The sequence below is a fragment of the Brachypodium distachyon genome, chromosome 1 (assembly GCF_000005505.3).
Source record: "Brachypodium distachyon strain Bd21 chromosome 1, Brachypodium_distachyon_v3.0, whole genome shotgun sequence".
Lineage (NCBI taxonomy): Eukaryota > Viridiplantae > Streptophyta > Magnoliopsida > Poales > Poaceae > Brachypodium > Brachypodium distachyon.
The window spans coordinates 40965042-40983982 of NC_016131.3; the positions used below are offsets into that span (position 1 = coordinate 40965042).

Consider the following 18941-nt stretch of genomic DNA (forward strand, 5'->3'; position numbering starts at 1 on the left):
TCCTATACCATTACCAGGCCTAATTCTATCATCGACAAATTTGCTACAACCCTCTTGTTGCCTCACTAAAAAAAAGTGATATCAAACTTGAAAATCGATTTGTGAAAAGAAGATCTTTCACTAACAACCTCGTTCTCCTTTATTAATATTCTTCACGTGCATCTACAAGCAGTGTAATAAGATCTTGGCGCAATCAACCCCACATTCATGTAGCACTAGAATAGACATATCATCGATCAACGCAGAGGACAGACTAAATATCGAGGAGCATTGACGACGGACAGCAAAAGGAAATATCTAGAAAAATATCTGGGTGCCACCGCCAGGCGAGTGGTGACGGAATATCCAAACCCCATCCTAGTACCACCAGTGCAGTGCTAGACTGACTTGTGCCGAAAAGCGCAAAAGAGAAGATAAAATAGAGCCGCCCGTGGGAGTGAGGGAAAGCTAATCGCCAAAAAAGAAAATATCGGTGCCATCCCAAAGGAGCACGAAAACGGGCAGCTCTTAGGTTGTCACTGTACGCCGGTACAAACCCCGGGCCCACCGGACAGTGACACCCCGGTGCTCCGCGGACAAGTCAAGTGGCGGGCAGTGGAACTTTATACGTGCCACGTCGCCGCCCTCCCTGATGGAGCAAAAGCGCGAGATACCCTTTTCGCTGGCCCACTCGTCCAGCCCCCACCTCATCTCATCTCTTCTCTATATGCTCCCTCTACGCTACCACTTCTTCCTTCTTTCGCTGTGCTCCGCTGCCGCTGCATCTCTCTTATCTCTCTCCCCAGCTCTTGTTGTTCTAGCTGCTGCCTGCCTGCCTATCTTTTCTCTCTGCCTCTTCCTCTTTTCTCTCTCTCAGAAAAAAAGAATTTTTTATTCGGCCTTGGGCTGCTGGCTCCTGTCCTTCCTAGGGGGATTTTGGAGTGATCTCTGGCTGCTCCCTGCCCCCCTGCCTGTGCTGGGGTCTCGGCCGCCGCTCGGCGCCGGCTGGATCTGACTCAGGTTGCTTGCTTCAGGTTCAGGTGCGTGGTTTCTCATAGCTTATCATCTTTTCAGCTACTATTTCTGCTTTCGGCTCCCGATAGCGCGAATCTGTTGGTTTCGGTTGCTCGTGAGGATCATGGGTTGGGTTTCTACTGTTTTTAGATTTGGGGTCCTACTACTTCGTCTTTGGATGGGGAATTGGGGTTATTTTTGTTGATGGGTTTGGTTTTTGTCTTTTGCTGTTTCTTTTGTTGATTGTGTGACCTGCTTTGATTCGTGATTCTGTTTTTTTTCCTCTTGGTTCCGGTGGTGTTTTGAGGTCTGATTTGGCTGAGCTCCTCACTTTAGGTGATTTAATTTCGATTATGTCACTGGAGGTCATGACTGTTCTACCGTAGCTTTATCCTCTTCTTTAATTTTGATTCCCCCACGTCAAAAAATCATCTTCTGAATTTGTTCTTTCTTTTCCAGATTGACAACTAAAAATATCAGAAGAGGGCAAATTTCCTTCATTAGTTTTCAGGGAATACCACCTTCATTAATTTGACGTCACATTTTGGATTATTGCTTTTTATCACAATCTGTTTATAAAATTGGGGAAAAAATAGAACGCTCCGACTACGACTACTTTTCAGTGTTTATACTTCTCACTTGTAAAATATAAATTATTTTTAAAACTTCTATAAAAACGGTCCACATTTAAAAAAATATTTCTGGGTAATGAGTTCATGTGTGCACACTTCGTGAAAATATCTGTTTTATTTTTCTCTTTAATGAACATCTTTCATGTAAAACGATCTTGCTTTTTTGGAGGAATATACACCAATCTTTTTTTTTACCGCTCTGTTTTCCTTTCCCAAGTCATCTTTTGCAACGTCCAGAAAATATCTCCATGACTATTGACTGGTATTTGTAAATTTTCCCATGTCATCTTTTATTTGCCCATGTCATTCATCTAGTCACTCCTGTTTGATATTATTTCATTCCTAATTTATAACGTTGCGCACAGCGCACAGCGCACTGCATGTTGTCTTTAGTTGCTTGGAAAAGCTGAGAAAGAACAGATTTTTTCACATGAAAACAATATTAGGTACCTATTGACCAGTGGGGAATATATACTTGCAACCGACCATTGGGATTATAAATTTTGTACCTGGAGCAGAGGATCCCAAGACCAGTGGCTTGTACTTTTGTAGTGGGATTTCAAGTTCTTTAAGCCTTGGTCGGCAAATTGAGGCGGAGTCTACGGATAGATGAGTCCATCAAAACCTAAAACCTTCTTAATGTTGATGGTGGCAGGCAACATGCCCCAGTTAGGAAGTCGTAGATCTATATTATCCATTATATTATTATTAGCTGATGTATGAGGTGTTGAGGTTGATGGGGTGTGGAGCATGATTGTAGCTGCATGTTTCGAACTCTTGTATTATCAAGTCCTTTCTTATAGGTTTTATATTGTTCTTAACTCATGCAAGACGTCAATGGGATTTTAACATATATGCCATCAGCTCCAATATTTTTATGCATTTGCTAGTATGAAGTCGTTTATTACAAACAGTAGACACATAAACAGTACTCCCTCCGATCCATAAAAAGTGTCGTCCACTTAATACAAAATCTGTACTAAGTTAGTACAAAATGGGCGACACTTTTTATGGATCGGAGGGAGTAATAAACAACTATGCTATGACAAATGCATACTAAATTTTGGAGGTGATGACATTGCTAAAAATTTCCCTTAAATCTATTTCAGCTGGTTTCTAAAAAATAAATCAATTCAGCGTGAATAGTGATTCTTTACTGTTTGGTACCCATTCATTTGTATATATTTTTTTTAATTCCTTCCTAATGCAATTGAGTTTGGGCTTGAAATTTTGCTACATATGCTATTTTTGTAGAATGTATTTTGCACCATAAGGGTGTTTTTCACCTCATATTTTACCGGTTTGTAATGTTATTTCTATTTCTATCCTAATGAGTTCTACTAGCATAAAATTTTAATGATTGCTTGTCAAATATTGCACAGGTTTATTGTCAATCTGGCTAATCTTGAACGCTCGTGAAGAACTGTTTGTTGCACACGTAAACGCTTTCTAAAGTTGAAGTCTTGTCAATAGAAAAATATCATGGGTGCTCTCTGTGATTACTGTGGGGAGCATAGGTCTATGGTTTACTGCCGATCAGATGCAGCATCTTTGTGCTTGTCATGTGACCGCAATGTGCATTCAGCTAATGCTCTTTCTCGGCGCCATACAAGGACTCTTCTTTGTGACCGGTGTGCTTCACAGCCTGCCATGGTGCGCTGCCTAGAAGAGAACACCTCACTTTGCCAGAATTGTGACTGGAATGGGCATAGTGCTGGATCCCCCGATGCTGGACACAAACGGCAGAATATAAACTGCTACTCTGGGTGTCCATCATCTGCAGAGCTTTCAAGGGTCTGGTCATTCATTTTAGATATTCCTAATGTGGCTCCTGAGCCGAATTGCGAGCAAGTAATAAGCATGATGAGCATCAGTGACAGTGCTGTCAGCAATGAAGACAACGCTCCAGGGGGCAACAGTTTCTTAGATATAGCTAGTGCAACACTTAGTAGTGATCATAATAACGATGACAAGCTTAAGACTGTGATAGGGTCATCTTCTGAAGCTGGTGTGAACCTTCTTCCACATGCTACTGGTCAGACAGCCGTATCTGTGGATTCCACAACAGCTAAGGTACTATAAGATTTTCACATATCCTTCTATATGTAGAGTTTGTAATTCACTTACGCTGTTGCATATTCTATTCCCCATATACCTTGGGTTTTATGTAACCAATAGCGTTCCTTCCTACAGTTGACAATTATCATTTGCTTGCACAATATGCCATGATTTTATTTTTTTGTTTGAGACCTATTTTCTGCTTTGATATTGCAACCTTTTTTATAAAAAAACTCCCAATTTGTTTCCCAAAATAACCACTGCCGTGGCGTTACAAATGAATGCTGCAATGTCACAGGTAAGCCAGAACTCATTTGAAAAAAAAAAAAGAACCCAGCTTGCTACTTATTGCTTGACAAGGTTCACTTGCCATGCCTGCAAGGCACTAACAGTAGAATGGCAAGGTATGATTCATTTTTTGGAAACAAATTAAGGTTGGGTTATTTTAGTGTAAAGGTCGTGTGAATTTCCTTAACAAATAATGAGGTATATTTTATGTTTAACTATGTTTGTTAACAAGCTTATCAATGGATTGTATGGCTCCACGAAAAGACAAAATAGGGGTGCAAACTTTCCTGAAACTGTGTAATGCATAATTGCATATCCATATTGTCTAACATCGACGTACGAGGTACGAGCAGCAATCCCTTCTTGAAGGCGTTGTCTTGGAGTACCATACTTGTTGTTGGGTTCCATGTTCTAGCGGTGAATGTCCCTGACGATAGGCTGTGGTAGGTGATGGGAGATTATGGTTGTCGCTTGGCTAGTCAAAGATGATGGCCTTGGGTTTTTATTTCTCTTTTTGGTAAGCTGATTTGTTTGCATTGATGCATGGCATCTTCTTAATAAAATAATGGTTGTGTGCATCCGAGGATGCAGAGGCCAGGAGGCTTTGCCTTCCTTTTCGAAGAATATTTTTTTTGTCTAACATGGACTGATACATGGATGCACTTTGATCAGGGGTTAATATAAAATGAACATTAACAGCCAGGTGATAACAAGTTAATACCATGCTTAATTGGAATGACATGATTGCCAAATTAATAAGGTAATACATAGTAACCTGTGAAATGTGGCCATTTAATCGTGGTCAATGAATGGTCCACATGAAAGTTGGCGTACCATAAAAACATTCTGGGAAATCTTGCTATCCCTTTTTCTGCCTTTGGCAGCAACAGTTAATGGAAAGAAATAAGTTCATTTTACCCCCCTCAACTAATTGATAAGTCCAAGAAACACCCTAAACTATGAAACCGGGTATTTAACCCCCCCGAACTATCAAAACCGGGCACCCGACCCCCCTGTGCCTGTTTCCTGCTGGTCTGGGCGGTTTTGACCATGTTGACCGCCACGCTGGCAACAAGTGTCTGTCCCGAGCCCTCCTAACCCCGCGCCTAGACCTCTATCTCTCTTCTCAAATTCCAAATCAGGAACCCTAGCTCTGGCATCGGCGGGGGCTGGACGACGCAGGCCTTGTGGAGGCGGACACTGGGCGTTGGGGCGGCTGCTAATCGACTGCTGGAACCTGCGCCCGCCCCTCTTCTTCCTCCCCGACGCCGGTGCCTGCTGCTCAGTGAGTTCATCTGCTTTTTTCTTCTTCTTTTTCCCTCTCCTTCTGCTCCTCTGCTCGATGCTTAGCTTGCTGCATTTGCTTCTGTTCTTACAGAGCAATGGAAGATGACCTAGACTGCAACTAGAATTGCAAACAGATTTGAGAAGATGATTAAGGCTAAAAATCAGAAGGGAAACCAGCGGAGGAAAAGAGAAGGAAAACCGAATCGAATAACGGCTAACTCTGGTCGCAGGAGCTAAAGAACAGAAGAGAGAGAGAGAGAAGACAGAGACGGGAGAGAGAAGTCTGGGCAGATGGGCTCGGGACAGCCACTTGCCAGCCTGGCATGCCAGCATGGCGGTCAACATGGTCAAAACCGCCCAGACCAGCAGGAAACAGGCACAGGGGGGTTGGGTGCCTGGTTTTGATAGTTCGGGGTGTTAAATACCCGGTTTCATAGTTTAGGGTGTTTTTTGGATTTCTCGATTAGTTGAGGGGGGTAAAATGGACTTATTTCTAATGGAAAACATCACAAATTTGAACAGACAAAATAGTAAATGTGACCTTCTCTCATATATTATTCGATGTTCTCTCATATTTCTTTCTCTGTGTCGCATATTGAAAATTTCTAGGCTCTTTTCTTAAGTTTTCGACTGCACCGTGCTTTTTCAATATTAGTTCTGTCATTAATATGTGCTCCTTCTGCAGGTGCCCTATACGCCCGACAAACATATGTTCAGCAAGGATACAATATATGAAGATTTCTCTATGGATGATATTGACCTGAGTTACGAAAATTATGAAGAACTTTTTGGTAACTCTCACATTCAAACAGAGGAACTCTTTGATGATGCTGGGATTGACAGTTACTTTGAAATGAAGGAAGTGCTTGCTGGGAGTTCTGATGAGGTTTGTGCCTTATTCTTGACATCTCTTTCTTTAGTTGATTAAACGAGATAAAATGCCATCCATATATAGGGATGACTTGCCTTGACACTAAAGAAAGTCTCAACTTAAAGAAACAAAGCAACCGAAGATAGACATTCTGAGCTGACGTTATCAATCTGATTCCTAACAAAGAAACAAACCATTCTGGGGGTGCTATAGTAACCATGCACATGGCAGAAATATATGGCCCAATGTTTTCTTTTATGTTCCATTAATGATTTGTTTTTGAAGTATGATTTATAGACTGGTGTGAGCACACATGCTTTTGGAAGTAAATATACAAGCAGGAGCACTTTCTCTTGCTCTTTCAGTTTGAGTGTCACGCCTGTATAATTGAACAAACCACTTTACCTACTTAATGTTGTCATTTTTAAGGCCTCATAACTAGTGCAAGAGGATTTTGTGTTTAATATGTAATCACATCTACGATTGTCAGTTGTAACTAGTTATGATTTAAAGGTGGTTTGTTAACCTGTAATTCATGTGTATCATACTTTTGGTTTAAGTTGTTTATAATTTCAGCATTTGTATTTCACTGTATGGTTATTTAGGAGTCATGTTTCATGCTTTTTCAGCAGCCAAAGCCGATGCAGCCAGCGGCTAGCAATGCAGTATCTGCTGATTCTGGGATGTCAAATCCAGGAGTAAAAGATGATTCCAGTCTTTGTATTCCTGTAAGGCAAGCTCTTTCATTTTCTGGTTTTACTGCTGAGAGCAATGCTGGAGATTACCAAGATTGTGGGGTATCATCATTGCTCCTTATGGGCGAGCCTCCTTGGCTTCCTCCTGGCCCTGACGGCTCATTTGCCGGAATTAGAGACAGCGCTATCACACGATACAAGGAGAAGAAGAAGAGAAGAAAGTAAGTGCCTTTCTTACTAATCTTGCTTTTTTTTCATGCACCACATGTCCACCTAATTACCTGTAACATGTAATGACCTGCAAGCATACAAGAACTGAACAAGAAATTTTAATTTATAGTTTTGTAGCACAATCATGTGTTTGTATCTTTAAAAGCATCATAAGTGAGAATTTGGATCATGTGTTTTCTGTTAATTTAGCAGTACAAATTTTAACCTGTTATTCAGTAGAAACTTACGATTACAAAAATTGGATTGTTTTAAAGAACTCGAGCGCAGGGTTTGTTTTCATGGTACCCATAATTTTGAGTTACTGAAAATAAACCAGTTTTTATTTTGCTTAAAAAAACCAGGGTCCAGACTCCCCTCGAATGTGAAACATGCCTTTAGATAGTTTTGAAGCTTTGTGCTAAAACCTATCATAATGATGTACAGCCCAATAATAACTAACACGTTATATTTTCTGACAAGCTGCCCAATGTACGCTCATGTTTGCTGACTTCAAGCATCTATCTCGTAGTTACCTTTTTGTTAGCTAGCTGATACTGATTGTATTTCATACATTGGCTCTTTTGACAGATTTGACCACAAGATCAGGTATGAATCTCGAAAGGCTAGGGCAGATGTGAGAAAGAGAGTCAAGGGACGGTTTGTTAAAGCCGGTGAAGCATATGACTATGACCCACTTGACACAAGGAGCTACTGAGTGCAGAAAACTACTATGCAGTGTTAGATTAGCAAATTCAACCCAGTGCGTCTGGGACAAAATCACAGGCACTCCAAGCAATCATGGCATACCCACCTTGAGAAAGAAAAAGAACGGAGTGCAATCAGTGAGGCAAAAAGAGGTGAATGTTTCCCAAGTTCTTGGATGCCGTTCTATCCTGTTTCTTCTGTACAGCGGATGGAATAGGCATCTTCTGTGCCTTTGGAGCAGTGCTTCGAGTCATTTCTCCACCTTTTATGAATTAGTCCACACAACCAATGGACTCCTGTGTTTTTCCTCTCCTGTCTACTGACTACGTGGCATCCACCTACCCTTGCTATGGTGTTTTCGGCGGTATGCTTCCAGATTGGACTCTTAGGCGAAAGATGGCTTGTAGTTGTGAAGTATCCTGCTGTGTTATATCGTACATCAATTTTGCTGTATTCCGGAGTTCTGTCGTGCAGTTATGCATGTGTAAATACCAGGTCAGAAATAAGCTGGTGGTTGTAAACTTAATTCTTCAAGTTGGTGGTGATGGAGCCCCTGTAACCGGCTACCAATTTTGTGTGCTCACTCTGCCCAAATAAGAAAACCTTCAGACTGACTCAACGCTGCTATTTGTACTCGAGCATATGCTCGGATGTCCTTTTGGTGATCTGTTTGGTCCCTTGACATTCAATGGAAATTATTGGTCCTGTAGACCTGCAGTTTCTCTGAACTGTGTTTCATTGTCATGCAGTATTTGACTTGTATGTATGACAGAGATGTGTGGTAGTCGAATTATATTAGGCATGGGTGGCATGTCGGGGCCACATTTCAGTCAAATAAATTTTATCTCCACAGAATCGACATCTACCAGGGCAAGTCCAGCACCATATGATTTGTACTCAACTTCGTATTGCATCAAGCAAATGCAAGAGAGATAAATGTATTTGCATCAGAAAAATTGCAATAGTAAGCATTTATGGAATCAATGTGATACTGTTAACCTGAATAGAAGCAGAGCAGCATCAACATGAATATCACTCCCTCCGTTTCAATTATGAAACATTCTAGTTTTGTCACAAGTCAGCCAAGGTTACAGAAAAATGTACTTCCTCCGTTTCATATTAAGTGACTTTCTTCCGGCTAAAACTATCACTTGCATAGAGAAAATTTGCCGGGGCTTCCTTTGCAAGGGGCGGAGAAATGTGAATGGTGGTCACTGCCTCGTGGCCTGGGACACGGTCTGTTCTCCCAAGGAGTTCGGGGGACTTGGGGCCTGATGAACGCGGCGCTTAGAACCAGATGGTGTTGGTTGAGTCGTACTGAGCTTTGGAGACCTTGGCAGGGACTGCCGCTGGATATTGAACAACTATCGGTGGATATCTTCGAAGCTGCAACGACGGTGACACTTCGCAGTGGCCAGGAAACTGATTTTTGGGAAGATACCTGGATCCAAGGAAGAAGATTGAAAGATATTGCGCCGACTGTCTATGCTGCTAGGAGCCTAGGAGGGGGACTGCTTTCCTTTCGGTGGCGGATGGACTGAATGGGCACTCTTGGGTCAATGCCGTCTCCCCAAGCCTGGGTGAGGTGGGCATCCAGGAATTCCTCGCCCTGTGGGAGGTGGCTGGCCAGACCCTGTTGACGGAGGGAGAGGATACCTTCCGATGGGCTTGGTCCTCTTCAGGCATGTTCACCGCAAGATCTGCTTATCTTGCGTTCTTTGCTGGAAGGATTAACAGAGATTGTGTGGACCTTATCTGGGATTCCAAAGCACCGATGAGATGCTAATTCTTTGTTTGGCTTGCTTGCCATCGGAGATGCTGGACGGCGGACAGGCTACAGCGTAGAGGACTCGATCATCCGGCAAGATGCCCTCTTTGCGACCAAGAGCAGGAGACTATCGACCATCTTCTGCTGGGCTGTGTCATCGCCAGGGTTGCCTGGACGCGCATTCTGGCTGGTTGGAGCAAGCAAAGATGGACCCCGACGGCCTCTTCCAACATTTCTCAGTGGTGGCAAGATGTGGACGCCTCTGGGAAGGAACGAGTTGACGTTGCCACTGGGGTAGCGCTTGTGTTCTAGAAGATTTGGAAGCACAGGAATAGAGTTGTTTTTGACGGCGCTAGGCCAAGCTCATTAAGCATCTTAACCGAGTTTGGGCTTGAGTTTAGGGTGTGGCGGTCAGCAGGTTTATTCCTGGCTGACGGAAGGGACTGGAGAGATAATGGGTGATTTGTAATCTGACTTTGTAACGCTGCCTCGCAGCTTATTCCTTCTTTAAATTGATGATGCACCAGCCTGGTGCATTCTAAAAAAAAATATTACGTCACTTTTTATTACATGTATCTAGACGTTTTTTATGCATAAATACATTCAAATTTGGACAAATTTGAGTCACTTAATATGGGACGGAAGGAGTACTACCGAGTAATAATATTTTAATATCCAAGGTTACAGAAAAATGTATTCCCTCCGATCCATATTATCTACACGTTTTTCAGGCACAGATACATTCATATTTAGGCAAATTTGAGACAATTAATATGGATCGGCCGGTATACAATAAGTATACTATGAAGATACATATCATGATGAATTTAGTACAACTAATTTGGAGCTGTAGATGTTGCTAGATTTTTCTATAAACTTGGTAAAAGTTTGACTTAGAACAAAACTAAAACATCTTATAATTTGGAAGAGCGGGTAGGCCTCAAAGTCTGGGTTAGTCTAATATAAGAACGTACTGACTGCCCGTGTAAATTTCATGTCTTGACGCACGCAAAACCTTGGCACATCAGGGTAGTTAGAGACAGCAAGAATGAATATCACAGACATAACATACCAATCCAGATAATGACACTAACCCAGAAGGAGCAATTGTTCTGGTATTGTCTTACAATTTTTCTCTTTGTTAATTTGCAAGAGTACAGATGTCTTTCAATTTTTCTATTTACCTATCAGGGAGTGACAACTCCAGGGGCCCTCTAATCTATAACTTGAAGGCATACAACAGTATTCAAGCATTCATGTATTCGTAATCAACCAAAACACATTCCTGGCCCTGCTGTTAATTCTCCAATCTGAAGCTGGACCAGGGCCCTTCTTTGAGGGCATGTTGTATTATGCTACATCAGACCATCCTGACTATGTACACTTCTCGCCGAAACTCAAACTCAGGATATCAACAGAAGATGCTTTTCGGTTCTCCATATGTGCACCAGCAAAGTAGTAGGATGTGAAAAAAGGGTTCCTAGCTGGCTGGTATAAATTCCTTCTCTAGCTGACTGAATATCTTCTTGAGGCGAGAAGAAGCATTAGATTTTACCTCTTGCGTGATCTTCTTCTGGTTCTTGCAACTCTTTAACCATGCCATGCCAATAAATACTTGAACAGAGCATGACTTCTGCTTGGATGCAATCTGCTCCAACTGGTATCGAATATGGAGCTGTTCAAGCAAGGAAGACGGCATCATATAGGTGAGAAGTACAAAATGTAACTTTTCCAGTTGTGACAAAGTGAAGAGAAAATAGACAGTTGTTGCCTTGGTTGCAGCTAATGAACACATTTTCCTCATGTTTAGGTAACAATGTGATCATTTTGTGTATTGAGAACCACTTGACCACTTCAATGTCAGTGAAAGGCCAGAAACGAAATCAAGCAAGGATGAACAAATGAAGGATGTACTGCACTAATTAAATATACTGACAGTGAAATCCTATAACCAAAAACGAGGAAGTGAATAGACCGGAAAAAATAACATACAAATTCAAGATTATAGATACAATAAAAAATTAATTGTTCTACTACAAAGACGTCAACCATTAACAGAAAAAGGTGTGAGTGTGACCAAGAAAGCAACAAAAGCGGAGCAGGCAAGAATATTAACTGATAAACGCAATATAATATCACTAATAATTAAAATATATAGCTGACATTAAGATTGTATATACCAAAAAAAAGTCAGGAAAACGTTTCTTACGTTGAAATATTCACCAACCGGGATACCTTCAAGTGTCATCACTTCTTCAACAAGCCATCCATTCTTATCAGGAAGCAGGGACTTCTGTTGGGTGCTCATTACTTCCCCCTCACGACGTGCCAATTTCATGTCGAACCTGTAGTGGACTTGCCTCTGGTAAATACCAGCCCTGACTGGTTCCCATGTAGTAACAGAGTAGTCCACACAACCAACTTTCTCCATGACTCGATGCTCCACAGGACCACCCTCAAATATGCCCATGAGTATTGGCACCTAATGAAACATATAAGTTAGATATGTAAATTTGTAACTGTTTCACCCATTGTACATCATATAGCAGATTGCACATCGTTGCTAGAATGGGATAATGAATCTTACATCGAAGGGTTTTGTAGATGAAAATACTTCTGACATTTTTGCATCCTCTATCCCTAAGAAAGATCCACTTTCCTCATTTTGGAGGTCTTTTGTTTCAGATTCCTCTTCAACCAACTGAATTTTTTCTTCAGGGGTCAAGGACCTCGCCTTCCACAGTGCCATTATTGTTCTGCAAAGCATAATCTGGAACTTTTGAAAAAAATGGACATGCAGAAAGAAAATTAAATTTCCATTAAATTGGTGTTCTTTTACTCATATACTTTTTGTATCTATCAATGGATTTGGACGCTATACTTTTGTGTTTCATGTGAAAATTTGATTTCCCTTTAAGAAATTTATTGTGATGATCGTACATGATGAGTTAATGTTTGTTGTCCAAGAAAGTGAACTTACTTATGTGCCGCGTTGAATGACACAAAAGATTGGAGATGAAACTTGAGCCTCCCTTCCTCGTCCAGTTGCTTTGCTCCATGCCTTGCATCCATTCCTCTGCCCTTGCGAAGAGTAATCAGCAGAGATGGGCTTCCCATTGAAGAAAGGGTTGCAGGAACCAATTGGATCTCTTCAATATCTTCCCAAAGAAAGAAGAATTTTGTTTTGTGACCAAAAAGATTCGTGTAGAACCCAATAATTCTTGGAGATAAAAACAAGCGACCCTGCAATACACAGCCATAATTCAAGTACAGTCATATCACAAAGCAGAAGTTTATGTCAAATTTTTTTTTGGTAAATTCGCAGTTATATATATTTTTTAGAATCACAGTAATGTAGCCATGAGAAATATGACACTGGTTGCTAGTAGTCATCAAAATGTAGGGTTCACAGACAATGTTTGGTACTTTTGATGATCACAGATCAGGAGAATTGAGATGACTGTATTATGAAATGAATGGATTACGAGTACCCACTTTGCCAGCACAGGGTACTGTGTTATGAATTGAATGAAAGCTTGCCGGCAAGAAGACAAAAAATAAGCACGAGCAAATAAGCATAAAATTACCTGTGTGAGCATCTTGCGCTTTAAATGGCAAGTAAAATCATTGATAAGGAATTCTTCTGGCGGCAATGAAAAGATCTTCTGGAACTCTAAGTTTGTGTGAGGTGATCGCACAGCAATCTGCATAATGACATATGTTCCACTTGACTTAGACATGGATGATATGCCCATATATGCACCTTTTAGTTTTCATACTTGCATGTTCATAATGACATATATTCCACTTGACTTAGACATGGATGATATGCCCATATATGCACCTTTTAGTTTTCATACTTTCATGTTAAAAAAAAAATCCAAACATGTTACATGTTAGACACAGGTACATGCAAATTGTTGTGCAGAAGTGACGAAACAGACACACTTAAACTGCAAATGAAATGTATGGACTTTAGTTTTCTCGTATAGTGCAAATTAGCATGTATGATCATACTTTTGCACAAATTTTAGCAAGTGCACAAATTCTAAGATGTTGTGCATTTATGAATTCCTTAAGGTACACAAGTGTAATATTTGAATGATAGGCGCATATGATCCTAATTGTAGATCTGCTTTTCACCGCTCGAGTATAGAGAATAAAGCCCCACCTTTCTGCCGACCTCTTTCTCCATTCTGTCTAGGTAGTTCTTCACGATTTCTGTACCCCTTGAATTGTTCAAGAAAATTCTCAAATGCAATTTTGTCTGACATGCTTGAGCCAGCTTTCCCTTGAGAGGAATCCAGATGTCGGCAAGCTCAGATATACTATATCTCAAGAAATTTACTTCAACATGACCAAGGGAGGCAACTTCGTCAAAGGGTCCATCAAAATCATACACATTTATTTCCATCACTGACGGTGGATCTTCCATGGCATCAAATTCGAAAATTTCTGCATATGTTGAAAAGGTTGTAATTCAAACAATTAGAAATAATGGATCCATAGTGCCCAATAATACATTTTGGTTATTGGAAGGTATAAAGTTATGTGGCAGTGAACTAAAGTAAATTGCTAGCAAATGTGAATAGGTCAAATGAAGCTGGCTTCAATATGCATGTCTATAGAGGTGCAACTTGGTGACCCTCAGGGTACCCGTTGACCCTACTTAGTTCAAACAAATGAACTAGTTTTTCAAAAAGTTGTGTTATTTTGAAATTTTAGTTCATTTGGTTGAACTAAGGAGGGTCAACGGGTACCCTGAGGGTCGCACTTTTGCAGCCCTACATGTCTAACAAGTTATTGAATGGCTAGGAAATGTTGCAGACAAAATAAAATACACACTTACCATTCCACTGAGGCTCCAGGGTGTGAAACTTAATCGAACTTGTCTTTGTCTTCCCATTGCAAGTAAATACAACATATGGATCAGAGTAACCAGATGATTTGGTTGCTGCTAAGTTGGTCCCATCAATCAGAGCAACAGTCAGCAACCAACCATCCCCTTTTGCTTTGACTCCATGGTCACTGCCTATACAGTCCAAAAGAGCATGTAAGCAAAGTTAGTTCATATATGAAGACTGAATAATATGAGAGTATGCTCAGAACAATAACTGGAAGTTGTTTAACAGATTTAAATGTACTTGTGTGGAAGCCTAATTATATGGTAACTCGTGACAGTCAATTTCCATGAATTGTAGGATTTATCTGCTGAATATTGAACTCACGGTCATTCCACTAACTAACAGTTGAGTTTATACATGCCATTACTATTCCCACTAGAAAAAACAACAGCAAAAACAGAAAGTAGAGATATGTGCTACCTCTTTGCCTCTTTGCTTGGATGAACCGTGCAATCATATTTAGGACACGTTGTCCTTGTAGAACAAGAACTCCACAAACTACAACTTCACCAGCAGAATCTGGCAAGTCCAGGCCAGGGAACTCGAGACCTTGAATTATACTAGGACTTGCAAGGATGATATGTGAAAAAACATAAATGAATGCAAAAAATGAGGATACCACAGTAAAATTTCCGAAGATTCGAAATGCTAGTTTCCAATCAGATTCTCTTTCTGGTTGCACTGAAGACAAGCTTTGATTATTTGCTGTCGTATCTTTTGCATCAACTGGCCTGACATTTTGAGCCAAGAGCTCAGAGAACTGATTGAAGTTGTCCTTCAAACCTTGTTTTGCCCCATTTTCTATCATGCCCTTCATCATGGTGCTTTGTACAAAATTTAAGCGCCAAGAGACTACAAGGCGTGAAGAATTTAGTTCAGGCCCAGGCATTAAACATGTTAAAATCTCCACCCGGAAAGTATTGCCAAAAGGGACTTCAGGAGTACTGACGTCTGCTAAAACTGCATATCTATCTCCATCTGCCTTCAGATATGTCATGTCCTCTGTTGCTTTCACGGCCTTAACTAGTTTAGTAGCAGCTTTTGTATAGCTTACTACCCTCTTCAAGACCGCACCATCATTTTCAAGTCTCCATTGTTGAATATCCAGACCAGTAGTTCCTTGCATATCAGCCAATGATCGCAGAAAGTCTGAACTTGGTGAGAAAAGAAGTGTATTCAAGTCACTAGGTGCAACAGCATAAACTTGATCAACAAGAACTCCACCTGACAAATTTGCAGGCATTTCATTTCCTTCATGCCGAGACTCAAAGGCTTTTAGTAGTTCATCAAAGGACATATTTACACTACTTTCGCTATCCTGCTTATCAGAAATCTGTGAGCTGGTTGATGCTGTTTCTTCAAGAATATCCAAACTGCGGTCATGCTTGAAGAGAGGTGGAAGAGAAGCCTCTTCATCTTTTGGGTTCGCTGAAAAGTATTGGTAGAGCCGGTTGACAAATGATGAACCAACATTCGACTTATCCTCCTTGGCGGTTTCTAGTTCATCCCTCCCTGATTGTGACGTGGATGATTCTATAGGAATATTTGGCAAAGAAGATCCCTTCTTTAGTTCAGTTGATTTGTCTGAACTGGATGCGAGGTCATCTGAAGCCCAATGTGCAAGTGTCATTGTATCTTCAGGGTAGCTTTGTGATAGAGATATAGTAAGACGGATTTCTCCTACAGGAGACGTTAGCAGCATATTAGCAGCATGTAAATACTTTCCCACATTAAAAGATAGGCTATAGCCTATTCATAACATGCCTAAAAGGATAACCATGGCATAGGGGGAGGGTTGGAGGATAAATAGGAATAACAAAGCAGGGAAACAATGGAGCCAATAGTCAGCCAGGCACGAATGTGACAGTGTTCTTGTTCACCAATTAGTTAACTCATTTTAAGCCAAAAACTGTTAATCATTTTTTATTGATGACAATAACTGATGGCTTCTTTTAAATTAAGGGTAGCCGGTTAGTGACAGAAGTCCATCCAAAAAGTGGTAATGTAGACATCAATATCAAAAGAATCTTTGTAGTCTAATATCTCCCTTAATAGAACATTAACATCATCATAAACTGATAATGAATTGGCCATCAAAGGATGATTGGAAATGAGGCAGTATAGCTATGATAGGCATAATATAAATCCACTATAGTATTGAAAATGTCAGAAGTTCTGGTTAAGTAACAAACTCCAAGATATTGCAAGAAACTTCTAACCATTTTATAGCCCATATAGCCCAACAGTGTGGCACCTTGTCACTCAGGAGCTAACTGGGCATTTGTTCCTACCAACCTCGGTTGGATGGGTTATTGGTATGAGCTTTCCACTATGATTTTCCAGATTTTTACTCATGACATGTCACTTGTGAGCCTTCAGATGACTACACGTCCCAATTGTTCTCACCTTCTATCTCACAAGAAGGTTACAGCAGAACTATTGCCGAAAAGAGGAGACAAAAGGAAGGGAAAAACTAGCCCCAATCCCATCTAGCACAACACTGTCGCTAGCAGGTACTCCCTCCATTCCACAATACAACGTGTATAGATTTTTCTCATTTGTTCCACAATACACCTCATTTTTCTCTTGGTACCCGCACCTGGCCAATAACTACTCGCATCCATTTATTATTAACCCAATATGAGTAGTCAGGCACTAGAAACGAGAGCTGTCTTGGTCCAGGTGCACAAATCTATATGAGGTGTATTTTGGAGCGGAGGGAGTATAGCATATCCAAAACATACACATTAACACCATATTATGATCATTGGTAATTAACTGATGAAACAATACGAACTGAATGAGTTGCAAGCAACATAATCTATAAGAAATCGTTACCACAATCCCTGATCTTGGACTTCTTGCTCTTGGGCTGCAGCTGGTACCACTGTGTTCCGAGTGACCGGTGATCGGCATCGAGCACCGCCGAAAGGGGCACCTTGACCTGCCCCAGGAAGTCGTCGGAGAAGTACTTGTCCTCGTCGAGCAAGCATACCAGGAGCTCCTCCTTGAGGTCCCCCACCCGGAATGCGAACTCCTCGTCCCAGGCGGGATTCAGCGATTTCCTGATCACCTTGGTCTTGGCCCGCTGCCTCCCTAGCTGCAGCTTCGCGTATGGGTCGCTGAGCCCGTTGGCATTAATCACCGGGAGGTTGCGGGCATCGATGACATGCACCAGGAGCCTCATTCCTCAGAAATGGGGAAATCTTTTTGCCCCCTTTCTGTCAAGAAATTAGATTTGGGCGGTTTTTGTGTGGTTGAAATCAGGAAGCTGCGACATCTTGTTTAACATTTCTATCCATTTCGGCAGTTTCCAATTCAGAGTGGGTTGACACTTGGCAGTTGGGATCAAATCAACGAGCACAATCCAGAAGAAGTTCTTTGCTTGTTGGGTCCAAGAAACAGAGGGAGCTCAGAACACTTCCAAGTTGCAACCAAGCAACCAATCCATACAAATTAAAGCGCCGCAAATCCGTGAAGAAGGAGACGAACCTTTCGTTCCTTCCTGCTGGAGCGGTTCCAGAATGAGGCAACGCAGTGGAAAGAAATCCCTCGAAATCAAGGGGTAAAAAAGAAGAAAAGAAATCGGGAGAGCGCAGCAATCGCCGCACGGATTGGGATTGAACTAGGAAAGTAGGATGAACGGCGAGTAGGGTTTGGGTTGGCGGAGAGCGCGCTGGGGCGGGAACTGCGCGGCGGCGGTGGGAGGGCGATTTCTTGGGGGTTCTGAGGAAGTCGTGGCGGAAGGGAGGAAGGGCTGGGCGCCTGGGCGGTCGGTTTCGGGCATTGAAGACTTTGATTTTGAGGGGTTGTGGGGATTTTTGGCCTCACTTCCCCCGCGTCGTCTCTGCTGACTTTCAAACCGCCCAGCTTCAGGTCCGTTACCATTAGCATTTCTCAAGACTTATTTATTTTGTTGTCAATGTAATAATTTGCTGATTCTTTCACTTGCGGAAAAAGAAATCTAGCCATGTTAGGATGGATAACCTCAAGTTGAATATACACCAAATAGCTAAAGAAAAGGACTAAGTTGACTAATCTGGGTTAAGGACAAGTGCCAACGACTCTTCAGTGGCTCAAAAGGGAGGGTTGCCCAAGATCACACAATATTTTTCTTAGGATTTCCATCCCTTCAAAGCTAATTGTTAACAGCCAGGCATTGTGTGCCATCAGGATTATTCAAACACAATAAAGCTGGGAGCTGTCCCAGAAAAGGGTAACCCCGGCAACAAGAATCTTCAGAGACACTATGATTATTTATCCATGCCAGAGGAGTACTACAAACCATGATTGAATAGGCCAAAATTAACTTCAGATTGTAGTGCAAGATATGTACTACTCCAATGTTAATACATAAACTAAACGTTGGAATCTTCCATGAAGAAATTTCATGGCTGCTGCTTCTATGCATGTCTATTGACTAGACTGGGTAAGAAGAGGCAGCTCGGTAAGCAAATAGTTATATCAGCTTGTATGGTTTGACAGGGGCTTGAGTGCCAGCGTCAGAAGATGAACAGTTTAACAGACAGG

General features: G+C 41.5%; 2 protein-coding genes across 3 annotated transcripts; one reads left to right on the forward strand and one right to left on the reverse strand.

Moving 5' to 3' along the window:
• Nucleotides 1-723: 723 nt before the first annotated feature.
• Nucleotides 724-8467, forward strand: LOC100823662 (zinc finger protein CONSTANS-LIKE 9). Of its 2 annotated transcripts, none has more exons than XM_010229450.3 (5): nucleotides 724-1019; nucleotides 3008-3698; nucleotides 5944-6144; nucleotides 6762-7045; nucleotides 7623-8467. In XM_010229450.3, the coding sequence occupies exons 2-5, from the start codon at nucleotides 3108-3110 to the stop codon at nucleotides 7747-7749; spliced, it is 1203 nt and encodes a 400-aa protein (XP_010227752.1). In that variant the 5' UTR covers nucleotides 724-1019; nucleotides 3008-3107; the 3' UTR covers nucleotides 7750-8467. The 2 variants fall into 2 exon arrangements, with proteins under 2 accessions (XP_010227752.1, XP_003563937.1); XM_003563889.4 differs by having other exon boundaries at nucleotides 725-1019; nucleotides 6759-7045.
• Nucleotides 8468-10556: 2089 nt separating this feature from the next.
• LOC100822394 (C2 and GRAM domain-containing protein At1g03370) lies at nucleotides 10557-18259 on the reverse strand. Its single transcript, XM_003560747.4, has 9 exons — nucleotides 17250-18259; nucleotides 14832-16091; nucleotides 14357-14539; nucleotides 13679-13962; nucleotides 13095-13211; nucleotides 12488-12750; nucleotides 12095-12263; nucleotides 11717-11989; nucleotides 10557-11182 (listed from the first exon to the last, which is right to left on the reverse strand). The coding sequence occupies exons 1-9, from the start codon at nucleotides 17596-17598 to the stop codon at nucleotides 10988-10990; spliced, it is 3093 nt and encodes a 1030-aa protein (XP_003560795.1). The 5' UTR covers nucleotides 17599-18259; the 3' UTR covers nucleotides 10557-10987.
• Between the last annotated feature and the right edge of the window lie 682 nt (nucleotides 18260-18941).